At 39.4% G+C, this 12,978-nt stretch overlaps 1 protein-coding gene across 2 annotated transcripts; it reads left to right on the forward strand.

The window, feature by feature from the left end:
• Nucleotides 1-1,052: 1,052 nt before the first annotated feature.
• LOC108700573 (loricrin) lies at nucleotides 1,053-11,760 on the forward strand. 2 transcript variants are annotated; one of them, XM_041575276.1, is made up of 9 exons: nucleotides 1,053-1,161; nucleotides 3,757-3,813; nucleotides 4,237-4,299; nucleotides 4,908-5,102; nucleotides 5,166-6,005; nucleotides 7,243-7,296; nucleotides 7,651-8,214; nucleotides 9,142-9,219; nucleotides 11,637-11,760. In XM_041575276.1, exons 1-8 carry the CDS (start codon nucleotides 1,101-1,103, stop codon nucleotides 9,183-9,185), a joined length of 1,878 nt encoding a protein of 625 aa, XP_041431210.1. In that variant the 5' UTR covers nucleotides 1,053-1,100; the 3' UTR covers nucleotides 9,186-9,219; nucleotides 11,637-11,760. The 2 variants fall into 2 exon arrangements, with proteins under 2 accessions (XP_041431210.1, XP_041431209.1); XM_041575275.1 differs by having other exon boundaries at nucleotides 4,908-6,005.
• Nucleotides 11,761-12,978: the final 1,218 nt, after the last annotated feature.

Genomic DNA, 12,978 nt, shown 5'->3' on the forward strand with positions numbered 1-12,978 from the left:
CAAGCATTGAAGAGGGTTATTGTTATACCCCTTTTCATGTTAGTAATCAGTACCTTTTTCTCGTCATTGTTAGTTCCTTGGGGGAAGGGGCAGATTATAACTCAATCTGTCAGAAAGAATGTTGAATGTACTAATTTTTAGTACGTTATAGAACTTTTCAATTGGTTTATTTATTTTTTATTGTTTTTGAATTATTTGCCTTCTTCTTTGCCTTCGACTTATTCCAGCTTTCAAATGGGGGTCGGTGACCCCCATCTAAAAAAATCCTCTGTAAAGCTACATATGTATTTTTATCACTACTTTTTATAACTCATCTTTCTATGCAGGCTTCTCCTATTCAAATTCCAGTCTCTTTTTCAAATCAGTGCATGGTTGCTAGGGTAATTTGAACCCTAGCAACCACATGGCTGAAACGGCAAACTGGAGAGCTGCTGAATAAAAAGTTAAATAAATCAAAAACAACTAATAAAAAATTAAAACCACAACACCCTCACCCACCATTGCCCTGTCTAAATATCTGGTCTATATGAGCTCACTTCTCAACTGACTAACAAGCTTATTGCCTGCCTTATTTGTTTACATAGGGATAGGTTTACTAAGGAGTATAAACATAACAAATGTTTTTTTTTTAAAAAAAATATCTTATTGTGTCCTGAAATGCTAAAACTTTCAATTAAAGAGATTAATAATTCACCTTGGATAAAATAGAGAGCTTAATTGATATGTGCAATGTTGTTTTGTCTGGACAGAAAAAGATACATACAGAATCATTGTGAAAGAGATGGAAAACTATTTTTTTTTAAAAACTGTACGTTGCTATCTTTAATCCGGAATCCCTAATATTGATTCACGCGTTTCCCCACCCTAGAAATGTAGGGAACTTTAGGATCCAAGTAAACCATACCTATAAACAGTTACACCCAGTGGAGTCACACCCAAGGGAGGCATGCTTTGTCAAGCCTTTTCTGAACGATGAGCCAAAACAGAGGCACACCAAGTCTCCTCCCACTAGCCTGGCCTTTTATATGTGTGTATATATATATATTTTTTTTTTTTGTAAGAGGAATAAAACACAGTGGAAGTATCTTCTAGACTACAGGATGAGTGGGGTTGGTCCTCTGGGGACCTTCCTGGTCCTGATCATGAGTCTCAGCCTCAGCAGTAAGTGAAACAGATGTTTAATGACATGGATGGGTTTGTGGTTAAATAGAACCATAATTAAATGTTTGCCTAACTTGAACTTGTCTGTCTTTAACTAAAGCCGTATATAGGTATGGGACCTGTTATCCAGAATGCTTGGGCTTGGGGTTTTGCGGATAACAGATCTTTCCTTAATTTGTATCTTATTATCTTAAGTCTACTAGAAAATCATATAAACATTAAATAAACCCAATAGGCTGGTTTTGCTTCCAATAAGGATTCATTATATCTTAGTTGGGATCAAGTACAAGCTACTGTTTTATTATTACAGAGAAAAAGGAAATCATTTTTAAAAATTTGGATCATTTGGTTAAAATGGAGTCTGTGGGAGACGGTAATTTGGAGCTTTCTCGATAACAGGTTTCCAGTTAATGGATCCTATACCTGTATATGGGAAAACATCAAGCCAGTAACTTATCATGGTAGATATCAGATGTTAGGTTTTATGATGCTTAATCATGTTAGACAATACCAGCACCAATTGGTTGCACTGAGCGACTGTGCTCCGCATTAGTTATTTAACTGGACATTTTATCTTTTGAATGGAACTCATAATGCCTTACATACATGAGGAATAGGATACGTACATGCAAGGAAATGGCAATTGAAGGTAATCTATACTAGCCGAGAGAACAAACTCATTCTTAATGGTATAAGGATTTTTTTCCACTTGGAGGCTATGCATCTTGTAGACACGCAAACTATTAATAATAGATACATGGAAAAATATACTATACTTCCTACAGCACAGGGTTACATATACTTTGCAGTAGAAAGTGCAATATTGCTACATTCATTTTAATGTGTTTTGCACCGATATATTCAGAGTATTTCTTAGTAATAGAAGTAAAGTATAGGTACAGGTATGGGACCCATTATCCAGAATGCTCGGGACCTGGGGTTTTCCGGATAAAGGATCTTCCGTAATTTAGATCTCTGTGCCTTAAATCTACAAAAAATCTTTTAAATATTAAATAAACCAAAATGCTTGTTTTGCCTTCAATAAGGATTCATTATACCGTAGTTGAAGTACAAGCTACTGTTTTATTATAACAGAGAAAAAGGGAATCACTTTTAAAATTTTGAATTATTTGATTATAATGGAGTCTATGAGTCCTGTAATTCGGAGCTTTCTGGCTAATGGGTTTCTGGATAATGCATCCCATAGCGTTGGTAACAAAGCCACTGGGTATTATATGGCATAATCAGGTACATTCTGCGTACAACAAGCCTAATAAGGAATCACTAAGCTTTAAATGGGGCCCCACCTAAAATCGGATACTTCTGAGCAAGTTTCCAGTGTACATTCATTTTAAGTCATCAATGGTTTTAAAGTTATTTGAAAATGGAATTACTATTAAAATCATTATTTGTTCATCCCTTTCTGTTTTCTGGGTCTGGCTCTTAATCAGTTGGCTTGCAATATTGTTTCAGGAGTGAAGCACAGAGAATGAAAACAGACAAATTATGCTTTTAATAGAAATTACATGTATAAAAAAATGTATATTGGAAAGTTGAAGCCCTCAAAAATGTGAAAGCACTATGACTGGGGATACATAAATTATAAGATTCAATGGAGTCTAGTATGGTGCAAGTGTTGGACTGTTTCGAGGGCTGGAAATCGTGGCTACATATCGTGCATGTTGCGTTTCTGCCGCATCTGCGTTTGTGTCTGTGCTAATATTTGTTTGGTTGCAAAGGTGTATAGCCTACCTGGTACTCGTAAAGGAACCTTGTTTAATATAAACATGTTGGGGGAAGGCGTGGTTAATCTGCACTTTACAGGGGTTGTTCACCTTTGTGTTAAACATCCCCACCAACAGCAGCCCCATTTAGTATTTGCCAGAACCCAGTTTAGATGGCCCCGCGCACACATATAAAATTCTCTTTCAAAGCAACATGAAATACAAAAATGCGAATATACTAGCACAGCTGGGCAGGAATGCGCATTTTGAAGAGGCAGTCGTAAAAATTGTGCTGCTTTTGCCCGGGTGCAGTTTTGCGCATATACAGATGCAGATCTGCGACGACCGCAGTGCAAGCGCATTGTAGCCACGCCCCCAGCCATGCCTCTCACAAACACGGCATAGTTTGTGACATAAATGCCCAATCTTTTGCATAAAGCGCATAAATAGTGATGGGCGAATTTATTCACCAGATGCGAATTCGCGGCGAATAAATTCGCGAAACGGCCACAAATATTCGCTGGCATCCGTTTTTTGGACGCTGACGCATTTTCGCCAATAAAACAGACGTGAAGCGAAACGGCGCAAATTCGCCCATCACTACGCATAAACAAAACCATCTAAAAAGATCCGTGTTATGCGCAATATCACGCAAATATATTAGCGATCACGCTCGTGATGGCACAGACACTCTTTTGCGTCCACTTATGCGCTGCGTTGCATTAATAAATGAGCCCCAGTGTTCTTATAGCAGTTCATTTTTTATTGGTCAGTCAGTGCATTTACTGTTATCTTGTAATAGTGCTATTATAGTTACAACAATGGCGTCAGTGTCATTATAATAATTGTAATGTACTTTTACCATTTATAGGTGTCAGAATGGATAAAATCTGCAGAGATCCTAAACAAACACTGTCTGGTCCATCTGGTATGTCATTTGCAATCAGTGCCGTGTTAATATTGCTCTGGGGGGCTACTTTTTGCATGGCCGCTTGTCAGACATCTAACCACTTCTTTGTTCACTCACTCTCTGTACTTATTCACCAGGATTTTTTTTTTAGCAAACTAACTAGGAGTTTATCATTAAACACCTGCATTATAATATAGCAGTTGTTGGAGGGGTTTCCAGTATTAAAATGGGTTGGCTGGGAATGGCCCTTGGCAGCTTGACTTGTTTTAGTTTAGTAATTTGGGAAAAAGGATTAGATTTAAAAAGGTATGCAAGTTAAGCTGCTTGTCAGGTGGGTTATTCACATATTACCCCTATGTTTGTAACACAATATAAATATATGTATTCTCCTTTTCTGTCTCAACTTCATATTACATCGCTGTGTTTCTAATAAACCTACAGATCCCTTTGCAGTAGTTCCTGTGTGTGACGGCAGTCCAGGATACACCCAGATCACCAGCATCGGTGAGAACCGTTTCAGCCCTACAGATAAAGGGATTAAAAAAAGCACCACCTCTCCTGTCTCACTTTACAAACAGAACAACAGAATACTAAAGTTTTTAGTAACGTCTAACTCTGCAGTAACAGAAATTTATTCAGAACAACTCTCTGCATCAATCTGTGGGTAGTGATGGGCGAATTTATTCGCCAGGCGCGAATTTGCGGCGAATTTTCGGCGAATTTGCGCGATTCGCCGCCAGCGAATAAATTCGCAAAAATTCGCGGCGTAAAAAACAGGCGCCGGCGTCGAAAAAACAGGCACCGGCGTCAAAAACGAGACGCTGGCGCCGTTTCGTGAATTTTTCGCCGTTTCGCGAATTTTTCGGCGAAGCGAAATTCGCGCAAATTCGCCCATCACTATCTGTGGGTCCTGATTGTACATGGAGCAGGAGCAGATTACCAAGTAATTTACTGTGCTGCAGTACTGTCTTTCATTATCACCAGTATGGGGGAGAGGCTTTCTGATAAGAAAGAATGTGCCTACTATATTATTAACTTTTTTTTTTTTGTTGCCACTACAGTAATTTTTTTTCTTTTTTGTTACATGTTCTGGAATGAATTCCATTCCATAGAATTTGTCTCACTTCAGAGTGGTGGTTCATCCATGGGATCTAGTAGCTTCCAATCTGGAAGCTTATCATCAGGTGGAGGAGGAGGAAGCTCCCACCAGTTTGGAAGTTCATCTTCGGGTGGAGGAGGCTACCAATCTGGAAGCTCATCATCGGGTGGAGGGGGAGGCTCCTACCAATCTGGAAGCTCATCATCAGGTGGAGGAGGCTCCTACCAATCTGGAAGCTCATCATCAGGTGGAGGAGGAAGCTCATCATCAGGTGGAGGAGGAGGCTCCTACCAATCTGGAAGCTCATCATCGGGTGGAGGGGGAGGCTCCTACCAATCTGGAAGTTCATCTTCGGGTGGAGGAGGAGGCTCCTACCAATTTGGAAGCTCATCATCAGGTGGAGGAGGAGGCTTCCAATCTGGAAGTTCATCATCGGGTGGAGGGGGAGGCTCCTACCAATCTGGAAGCTTATCATCAGGTGGAGGAGGAAGCTCCATCCAATTTGGAAGCTCATCATCAGGTGGAGGAGGAGGCTTCCAATCTGGAAGTTCATCATCGGGTGGAGGGGGAGGCTCCTACCAATCTGGAAGCTCATCATCGGGTGGAGGGGGAGGCGCCTACCAATCTGGAAGCTTATCATCAGGTGGAGGAGGCTCCTACCAATTTGGTAGCTCATCATCTGGTGGAGGTTCATCCTATGTAGCAGTTGGTGGAGGAGCTCAAGGAGGCCAGCCTGGTGGTGCATCAGGAGGAAGCTCTGTCATACTTGGAGTAATTAATAAAAACCCTCCAGTTAGAGGTAGTGGACATGGAGGAGGTGGAGCAGGAGCTGGTGGTGGATTTGGAGGAGGTGGAACAGGAGTAGGTGGTGGTGGATTTGGAGGAGGTGGAGCAGGAGCTGGTGGTGGATTTGGAGGAGGTGGAACAGGAGTAGGTGGTGGTGGATTTGGAGGAGGTGGAGCAGGAGCTGGTGGTGGATTTGGAGGAGGTGGAGCAGGAGTAGGTGGTGGATTTGGAGGAGGCAGTGCTGGTGGATATGCAGGACAACAAGTGGGACAACAAAGCTCTGGCAGCTTTGGGAGTGGCCTTTCTAATCAACTTATCCTGCCAGGTAAAGTATAAAAAACATTGTATCTCATTGTACATTGAAAATTCTGGAGCTTAGTATGACCAGTTAGTGCATTCATTTAGTTCTCATCAAAACAAGAGTTGAGACAATGAAACATATACATGCCATAGAATAATTGTCTTTCTAGTATGGCCAAAGTGCATGCTCTGACAATAAATTCACTGTACATATTAAAGCTCATTAACTAATGTAAGTGTACTGTGCAAAGCACAAAAATAGATGAAAATTGGCGTGTCGAGTGTCATTGAGGTCAGTTGTTAAAAAGCATGTCACAAATTGCGTATGATTTGCCAATGAACATTTGCTTTGTTTAATCACATGTAATTTGCAGTTCAGGTTTTGTTGCAAATGGCATAATTTCTGGTGTTCAGCATCAAAAACAGCATTAGTGTGTGATTTACTAGAAGCAATCATTTGTGTAAGAATAACAGCTCATTAAAAGGGTGATTCACCTTCAAGTTAACTTTTAGTATGTTATAGAATTCTAAGCATCTTTTCAATTGGTCTTCATTATTTATTTAATTTTTTTTCATTATTTGCCTTTTTCGTCTGACTTTTTCCTGCTTTCAAGTGGGGGTCATGGACTAAAAACGAATGCTCTGTGAGGCTATACAAGTAGGGATGGGTCGAATTTGACTTGTTTCGTGTCGACAAAAATTTGCAGCCAGTGAAATGTCGCCGACGCCCATTTTTTTTTGACGCGCGTCTTTTTATTTTGACGCGCAACACCATACAAGTCTATGGGCGTCATTTTTTCGGTGAAACAAGGCAAAAAATTCGCCCATACCTATATACAAGTATTGTTATCTGTACTTTTTATTACTCATCTTTCTATTCAGGCACTCTCCTATTCATATAACAGTCTCTTCAAATCAATGCATGGTTGCTAGGGTATTCTGAACTCTAGCAGCCAAATTGCTAAAGCTCTCAAGCTGCTGAATAAAAATCTAAATAACTCAAAAAGCAAATAATAAAAAATGAAAACCAATTGCAAATTGTCTCAAGATATCACTATCTACATACATCATGCTAAAAGTTAACTCAAAGGTGAACAACCCCTTTAAAGCAGATGTTAATTCCAGAACTTCCATGTATCTCTGTGCTCTGTTCTTTGAACCTTGCAAGATTTTGCCCTATTTTGCACTTTGCACTTAAGTACATAAACAAGCGATAAATTCTTATATAACCTTTATATGTTTTAACAAATCTCGAATTACAGGAGGAAAAACACTTGATGACATTCCAGTGTCTCCCGGATGTAAAAACAAACCAGGTGAGAAAAACATTTCCAGTAATATTTCCCCAAAAATATTCTCTTTCTAGAGAGGTTTTATTTTAGTTTTTTGTAATTGATGCACATAAGTACATAACAGGCCTACATATCAGTGGTGGCAGGCACTGAAATGCTTGATGAAATGCTTCAGAAACCTGAACTTTAGGTAGTTGAATTAAATCTGGTGATTTTATGCATCATGACGCTTTGTCTTCACTCCTTTAGGTAATAAAAATGAAAAAATAAATATATTATCACTCACTACATTTGATTGTGCTTCTGAAAAAAGTGCAAATAATCATTCAAATTTTTTTTTCTATATTTTTTAAATTTAAATCATCATTATCATCTCAGGTGGTAACATTCATGACCAGGGTAGACCTGGAGGAGGGGGAGGCGGCTCACAGTTTCAAGGACAAGGATCTCAAGGACAAGATTCAGTCTTTTTTGGAGCTATCAACAATCCACAAGGAGGAGGAGGGAGCAGTGGTGGTAGTAGCTTTTCCTCCAGTTATTCACAGAGTCAAGGTCAAGGACAGAGTCAAGGGCAAGGTTCAATCTTGTATGGATCTATCAACAATCAACAACCACCAAGAGGTGGAGGTGGGTCAGCAGGAGGCGGAAGCAACGTGGGTGGAAGCTCTTCCTCAAGTTATTTTCAGAGTCAAGGACAGAGTCAAGGGCAAGGTTCAATCATTTATGGGTCTATCAACAATCAACAACCACCAAGAGGTGGAGGTGGATCAGCAGGAGGCGGAAGCAGCGTGGGTGGAAGCTCTTCCTCAGGTTATTCTCAAAATCAAGGACAGAGTCAAGGGCAAGGTTCAATCATTTATGGAGCAATCAACAATCCTCCCAGAGGTGGGGGTGGGTCAGCAGGAGGATCCATTTCTAGCGGTGGAACTGGGTCATCTTCAGGTAATGATTGTAGGATTCCTGGCTGCATGTCTCAACATACTGTACGTCACATACTATGTGTGATAAATATCACAAACCGCTGGTAGTTGTTACTAACTCAAAACATTAACATTCAGTAGAAGAAATATCTGATATAGAAGCTGATGGAGCAAGACCGATTAACAATCAGAATAAACAGACTGCACTGGGACTGTGGATACAAATCTCTACATGGTCACCGGTTGCTTTACAGGGAAACAAACAAAGCTGCTCGAGTTCTGGGAAGTAAGGTGGGGGGTTGCCCCCTTTTTGTTTAAAAGTGTGATTGTTTCCCCGCAGAGCAGTTAGGGACCGTCTGAAGTTTCCTATCCTCAGCAGTCAGAGCAAGTAAAACAATAGGGGAATTTCACTGCATACAGTTAAGTTTCTTATAAAAACGATACACATTTTTTAATTAAAGTACAGTATATAGGAGATAGATTTATTTTTCATTGAAGAAAGTAAAAATGGGATTAAGCTAACCTCTTAATCCCCCTTAATAATACAGCCCCTTTCTTACCTTGTTTCATTGGGAATGGATACTGGGAATTAAAGCCCTTTGCTTTTCATAATGGGTGGTACACTCACTCTGCAGAGGAGGTCCTGACTCCCAGAATCCTTCACTAGTATCCCTATGACACCTACATACTGGGATTCTCTGAAACATCCAAGTCATGCCCTACTTTACTGGGCAGTATGTATGAACCTATTATTACCTGTTAGTATTGCCCAAGCTGCTTCAAATGCACCTGGAAGGTATATTTTATTGGTGGAACATTTTAATGTACAATTTTGATACAAATGGTTTTTGACATAACTACCAAAAAATTCTGTTACATGGTATTACTACATTGATCCCACAAGGCAGCAGCGTTTGTGTATCCCTAAATGATCCTTTTTATTTTCCAGGTTCTTCACATTCAGGAGCAAAATTTCCCAATTCTGGCCGGTAGACTCATAATGGAAATGAAGAAACGAATTGAAAAGGTATTTCAGCCTATGTGGCAGCAGCATAGAACGCAAGTATTAGAGAATCTGTCCCGTTTCGCTTCACTGAGTAATTTGCGAAACTCCTGAAAAATTAGTGAAACGCATTGTCAAAATAATTTTGACGCACGACAATTTTGACACTAGCGACAATTTTCATACATGCAAAATGTCCACATGCTTTAAAGTCAACGGGTGTCCAAATCATTTTGATGTGCAACAATTTTGTCGAGTGACAATTTTTTTGGTGCATCGAATTTTCCCACGGCGAATTTTCGTGGCAGGTTCGCGAAAACATTCGCCGGTGGCGGAATCCGTAAATTCTCCTCAAATCCATGCCTGGCGAATAAATTTGCCCATAACTATTGTTGTGAAAAACAGTATTAAAGGGGTTGTTCACCTATTTATTAACTTTTCATATGATGTAGAGAGGGATATTCTGAGACAATTTGCATCTGGTTTTCTTTTTTTTATTATTTGTGGTTTTTTAGTTATTTAGCTTTTTATTCAGCGGCTCTTCAGTTTGCAGTTTCAGCAATCGTTGTGCAATTTAACGTAGCAATCATGCATTAATTTGAACGAGAGTTTAAAATATGAATACGAGAGGGTCTGGATTTCTATTCAGGCTCTCTCGTATTCATATTCTAGTGTCTCATTCAAATTAATTTAAGTATTGATAAGAATAATAAAAAGTAGCAATAACAATACATATTTAGCCTTACAGAGCATTTGTTTTTTAGATGGGTCAGTGACCCCATCAGGAGAAGGCAAATAATTCTAACACTATAAATAAATAAATAAGAACAATTGTAAAGTTGCTTAGAATTGATTCTAAAACATACTAAAAGGTAACAGAGGTGAAGAGTCCCTTTAGGGAAGACATAGGGGCAGATTTATAAAGGGTCGAATTTCGAATTTGAAAAACTTCGAAATTCAAATTCAAAAAGACCAACCGAAATTAAATCAAAGTTTTTTTTTTTTGGCCGAATAGGTCAGTTTTCCACCAATTGACTCCAAATAAATTCTAGGAGGTCCCCCATAGGCTAAAACAGCAATTCAGCAGTATTTAGATGGCGAATGGTTGAAGTAGAATTGAAGAGACAGTACATGATAAATTTCGAAATTAGAATTTTAAAATTTTTTCAATTTCAAATTGAATTTGGACTATTCCTTAGTCGAAGTACACAAAAATTAGCTCGAAATTCAATTTTTTTAATTTGAATATTCACTTCGCCCCATACTGTGTAATGAAAAATGATTTCTCATTGCATTATATTTCCATAAAAATAAAAGGTATAAAAGTTGCCTTTGTCCAAAAAACCTACAAGTACAGCTCATCTGTTCCACAAAGTGAAAATTCAAAGTAAAAAATTTCGAGAATAGGCCAAAACTTGATTCAAATGTGAAAAAAAATTGATTATTCGAATATCGAAATGTATCATGTACTGTCTCGATTTGATTGGTCTTTTTTATTCGAATTTCAAAGTTATGGCAGTTCAAAAAAACTCCCATTACTTTGAAATTCGACCCTTGATAAATCTGCTAAAAAATAATTAAAGCATGAATAAAATCTAATAGAATTAAATATATATCTTAGTTGGGATCAAGGACAAGGTACGGTTTTAACAAAGACATTTTTAAAGAATTGAATGATGGCCCTTCCGTAATTCAGAGCTTTGTGGATAATGGGTTTCCAGATAACTGATCCCATACCTTTACTTGAATCATTAAATAATTTTTAAATTAATTGTTTTTTTAATGAACTATGAGAGATGGTGTTTCATGAATTTGTAAATTGCTGGATAAGATACCTGTACCATGTGTTATTCACAATTGTCTATTTCCCTGATCCCCAACCAGTTGTTTGCGAGCAACATGTTGCTCAACGACCCCTTAAATGTTTCTCCCAGTGGCCTCAAAGTAGGTGTTTATTTGTTAATTCCTAATTAAGAGGGTAATTAGTTGCATCAAAACCAGGTGTACTGCCAAACAGAGCCTCCTGTAGAATGCCAGTCCACCTAGGGGCTACTAAATAGCCAATCACAGCCCTTATTTGGCACCCCCAGGAACATTTTTTATTCATGTGTTGCTCCCCAACTCTTTTTTTCAATTGAATGTGGCTCACGGGTAAAAAAAAGGTTGGTGACCCCTGGTCTATTTGATGTGGGTGATTTTAAAAAATGCAATATGTCCCTTTTAAGAGGGTTCTTTGAAAGAACCCAAGGTTGAACCAAGTTAGTTATAGCTGTGCATACAACAACAGTAGGAGAATTGTCCTGGGTAATGCGAATTCTACTTTGATCTAGACACTGGAAAAATGCAAAGATATTGGCAAGAGATAATTTCTGTCTTCTGTATGCACAATAGAATAAGCCGAGTCACAAAAACTGATATCAGTTTATCTCTCTTTCTTACAGGGCAATTTTGAAATATGCCACAGACATTATATCTACACCGTTTCTCTGTTTTACCAGATCTTGTTTTTCAGCTGTTTTTGGCCCTCTGAAAAAAAGCACTTCAAAAGAAAGCTGTAATCCATCCAATCTGATGTAGCTGCTTTGGGTTCCCTACTTCACCGTAATTTCATACTTAAAAGAATTCCAGGCATATATATCTTGCTGCAGGAATTTTCATTTCTCCTAATACATAAGGGAGATGACCAGTTGCAGAATAACAGCAAACTCCTACTGCCGAGGGTTACTGCTATTATTTAGCATCTGGGACTCAAAACATAACTCCTAACTGTCCTGTTTTCAGAGGGACAGTCCCGCTTTTGACAGCTTAACCAGCAGTCCCGCGTTTGTACTGAAAAGTCTCCGTTTTATTCCTGTACTGAACAGCCAGAAAAAGATACAATGTTTCTAACATAATTTTGGCAGAGAGCCCAGAACAGCCACCAGGTGCAGCTAAAATACTTTGTAACAATTTTGAGATAAGCAAATAAGTAATCTGTCAAAAACGGGAGGTCCCTTGAAAAAAGTTAAACTCACAGCTTAAAGGTGGCCATACACTGAGAGATCCGCTCGTTTGGCGATGTCGCCAAACGAGCAGATCTCTCCCCGATATGCCCACCTTGAGGTGGGCAATATCGGGCTGATCCGATTGTGGGCCCTAGGGCCCAACGATCGGATCCTAACGCATGGGAAACGGGGGTCTGATCGCGGGACCCGCATCAATGAACAGATGCGGCCGTGATCCGACGGGATTTTTCGTCCCATCTGATCGAGATCTGGCTGACTTTCGGCCAGATCTCGATCGGTGAAGCCCGTCGGGGGGCCCCATACACGGGCCAATAAACTGCCGACACGGTCTGTCGGCAGCTTTTATCGGCCCGTGTACGGCCACCTAGGGCAATTCACCTTCATTAATAAAACTGTAATAACTGAAAAAAAACATATAAATATGTTCAAACTTTCATATCCTGCCAAATGAATATGGTAATACGGTGGCCACAAAAATGTGCGTGTTCAAAAAAATTTCGCCATGGTACGAGCGCCAACTTTTTTTGTCCCTCTTTTTATTTCTAAAATTTTGGGAGGTATGGTCAAAATAAGCCCTGCCATTCCAAGTACATAGAGGCCCAAACAACCCCACCAGCCCACTAAATAGAGACTTTCAATGACACCTTACAGCAGCCCCTCTGGTATTTGCCAGAACCCACAGTTTTCCAGTCCGGGCCTGATCTGGAGAGCAGCTCAGTTTGCGTTATTCTTTATATAAGACACAATGGTAGACCAGAATAAAAATGTATTATCATTT

Source organism: Xenopus laevis, chromosome 8S (assembly GCF_017654675.1).
Source record: "Xenopus laevis strain J_2021 chromosome 8S, Xenopus_laevis_v10.1, whole genome shotgun sequence".
In the NCBI taxonomy this organism is placed as follows: Eukaryota; Metazoa; Chordata; class Amphibia; order Anura; family Pipidae; genus Xenopus; species Xenopus laevis.

Excerpts from the sequence above, each read along its gene's own strand:
- LOC108700573 (XM_041575275.1), top strand. The coding sequence starts at position 1,101 with ATGAGTGGGGTTGGTCCTCTGGGGACCTTCCTGGTCCTGATCATGAGT. Across the intron at positions 6,006-7,242 it reads TAATCAACTTATCCTGCCAG|GAGGAAAAACACTTGATGAC; the intron begins GTAAAGTATAAA and ends CTCGAATTACAG. Across the intron at positions 8,215-9,141 it reads TGGAACTGGGTCATCTTCAG|GTTCTTCACATTCAGGAGCA; the intron begins GTAATGATTGTA and ends TTTATTTTCCAG.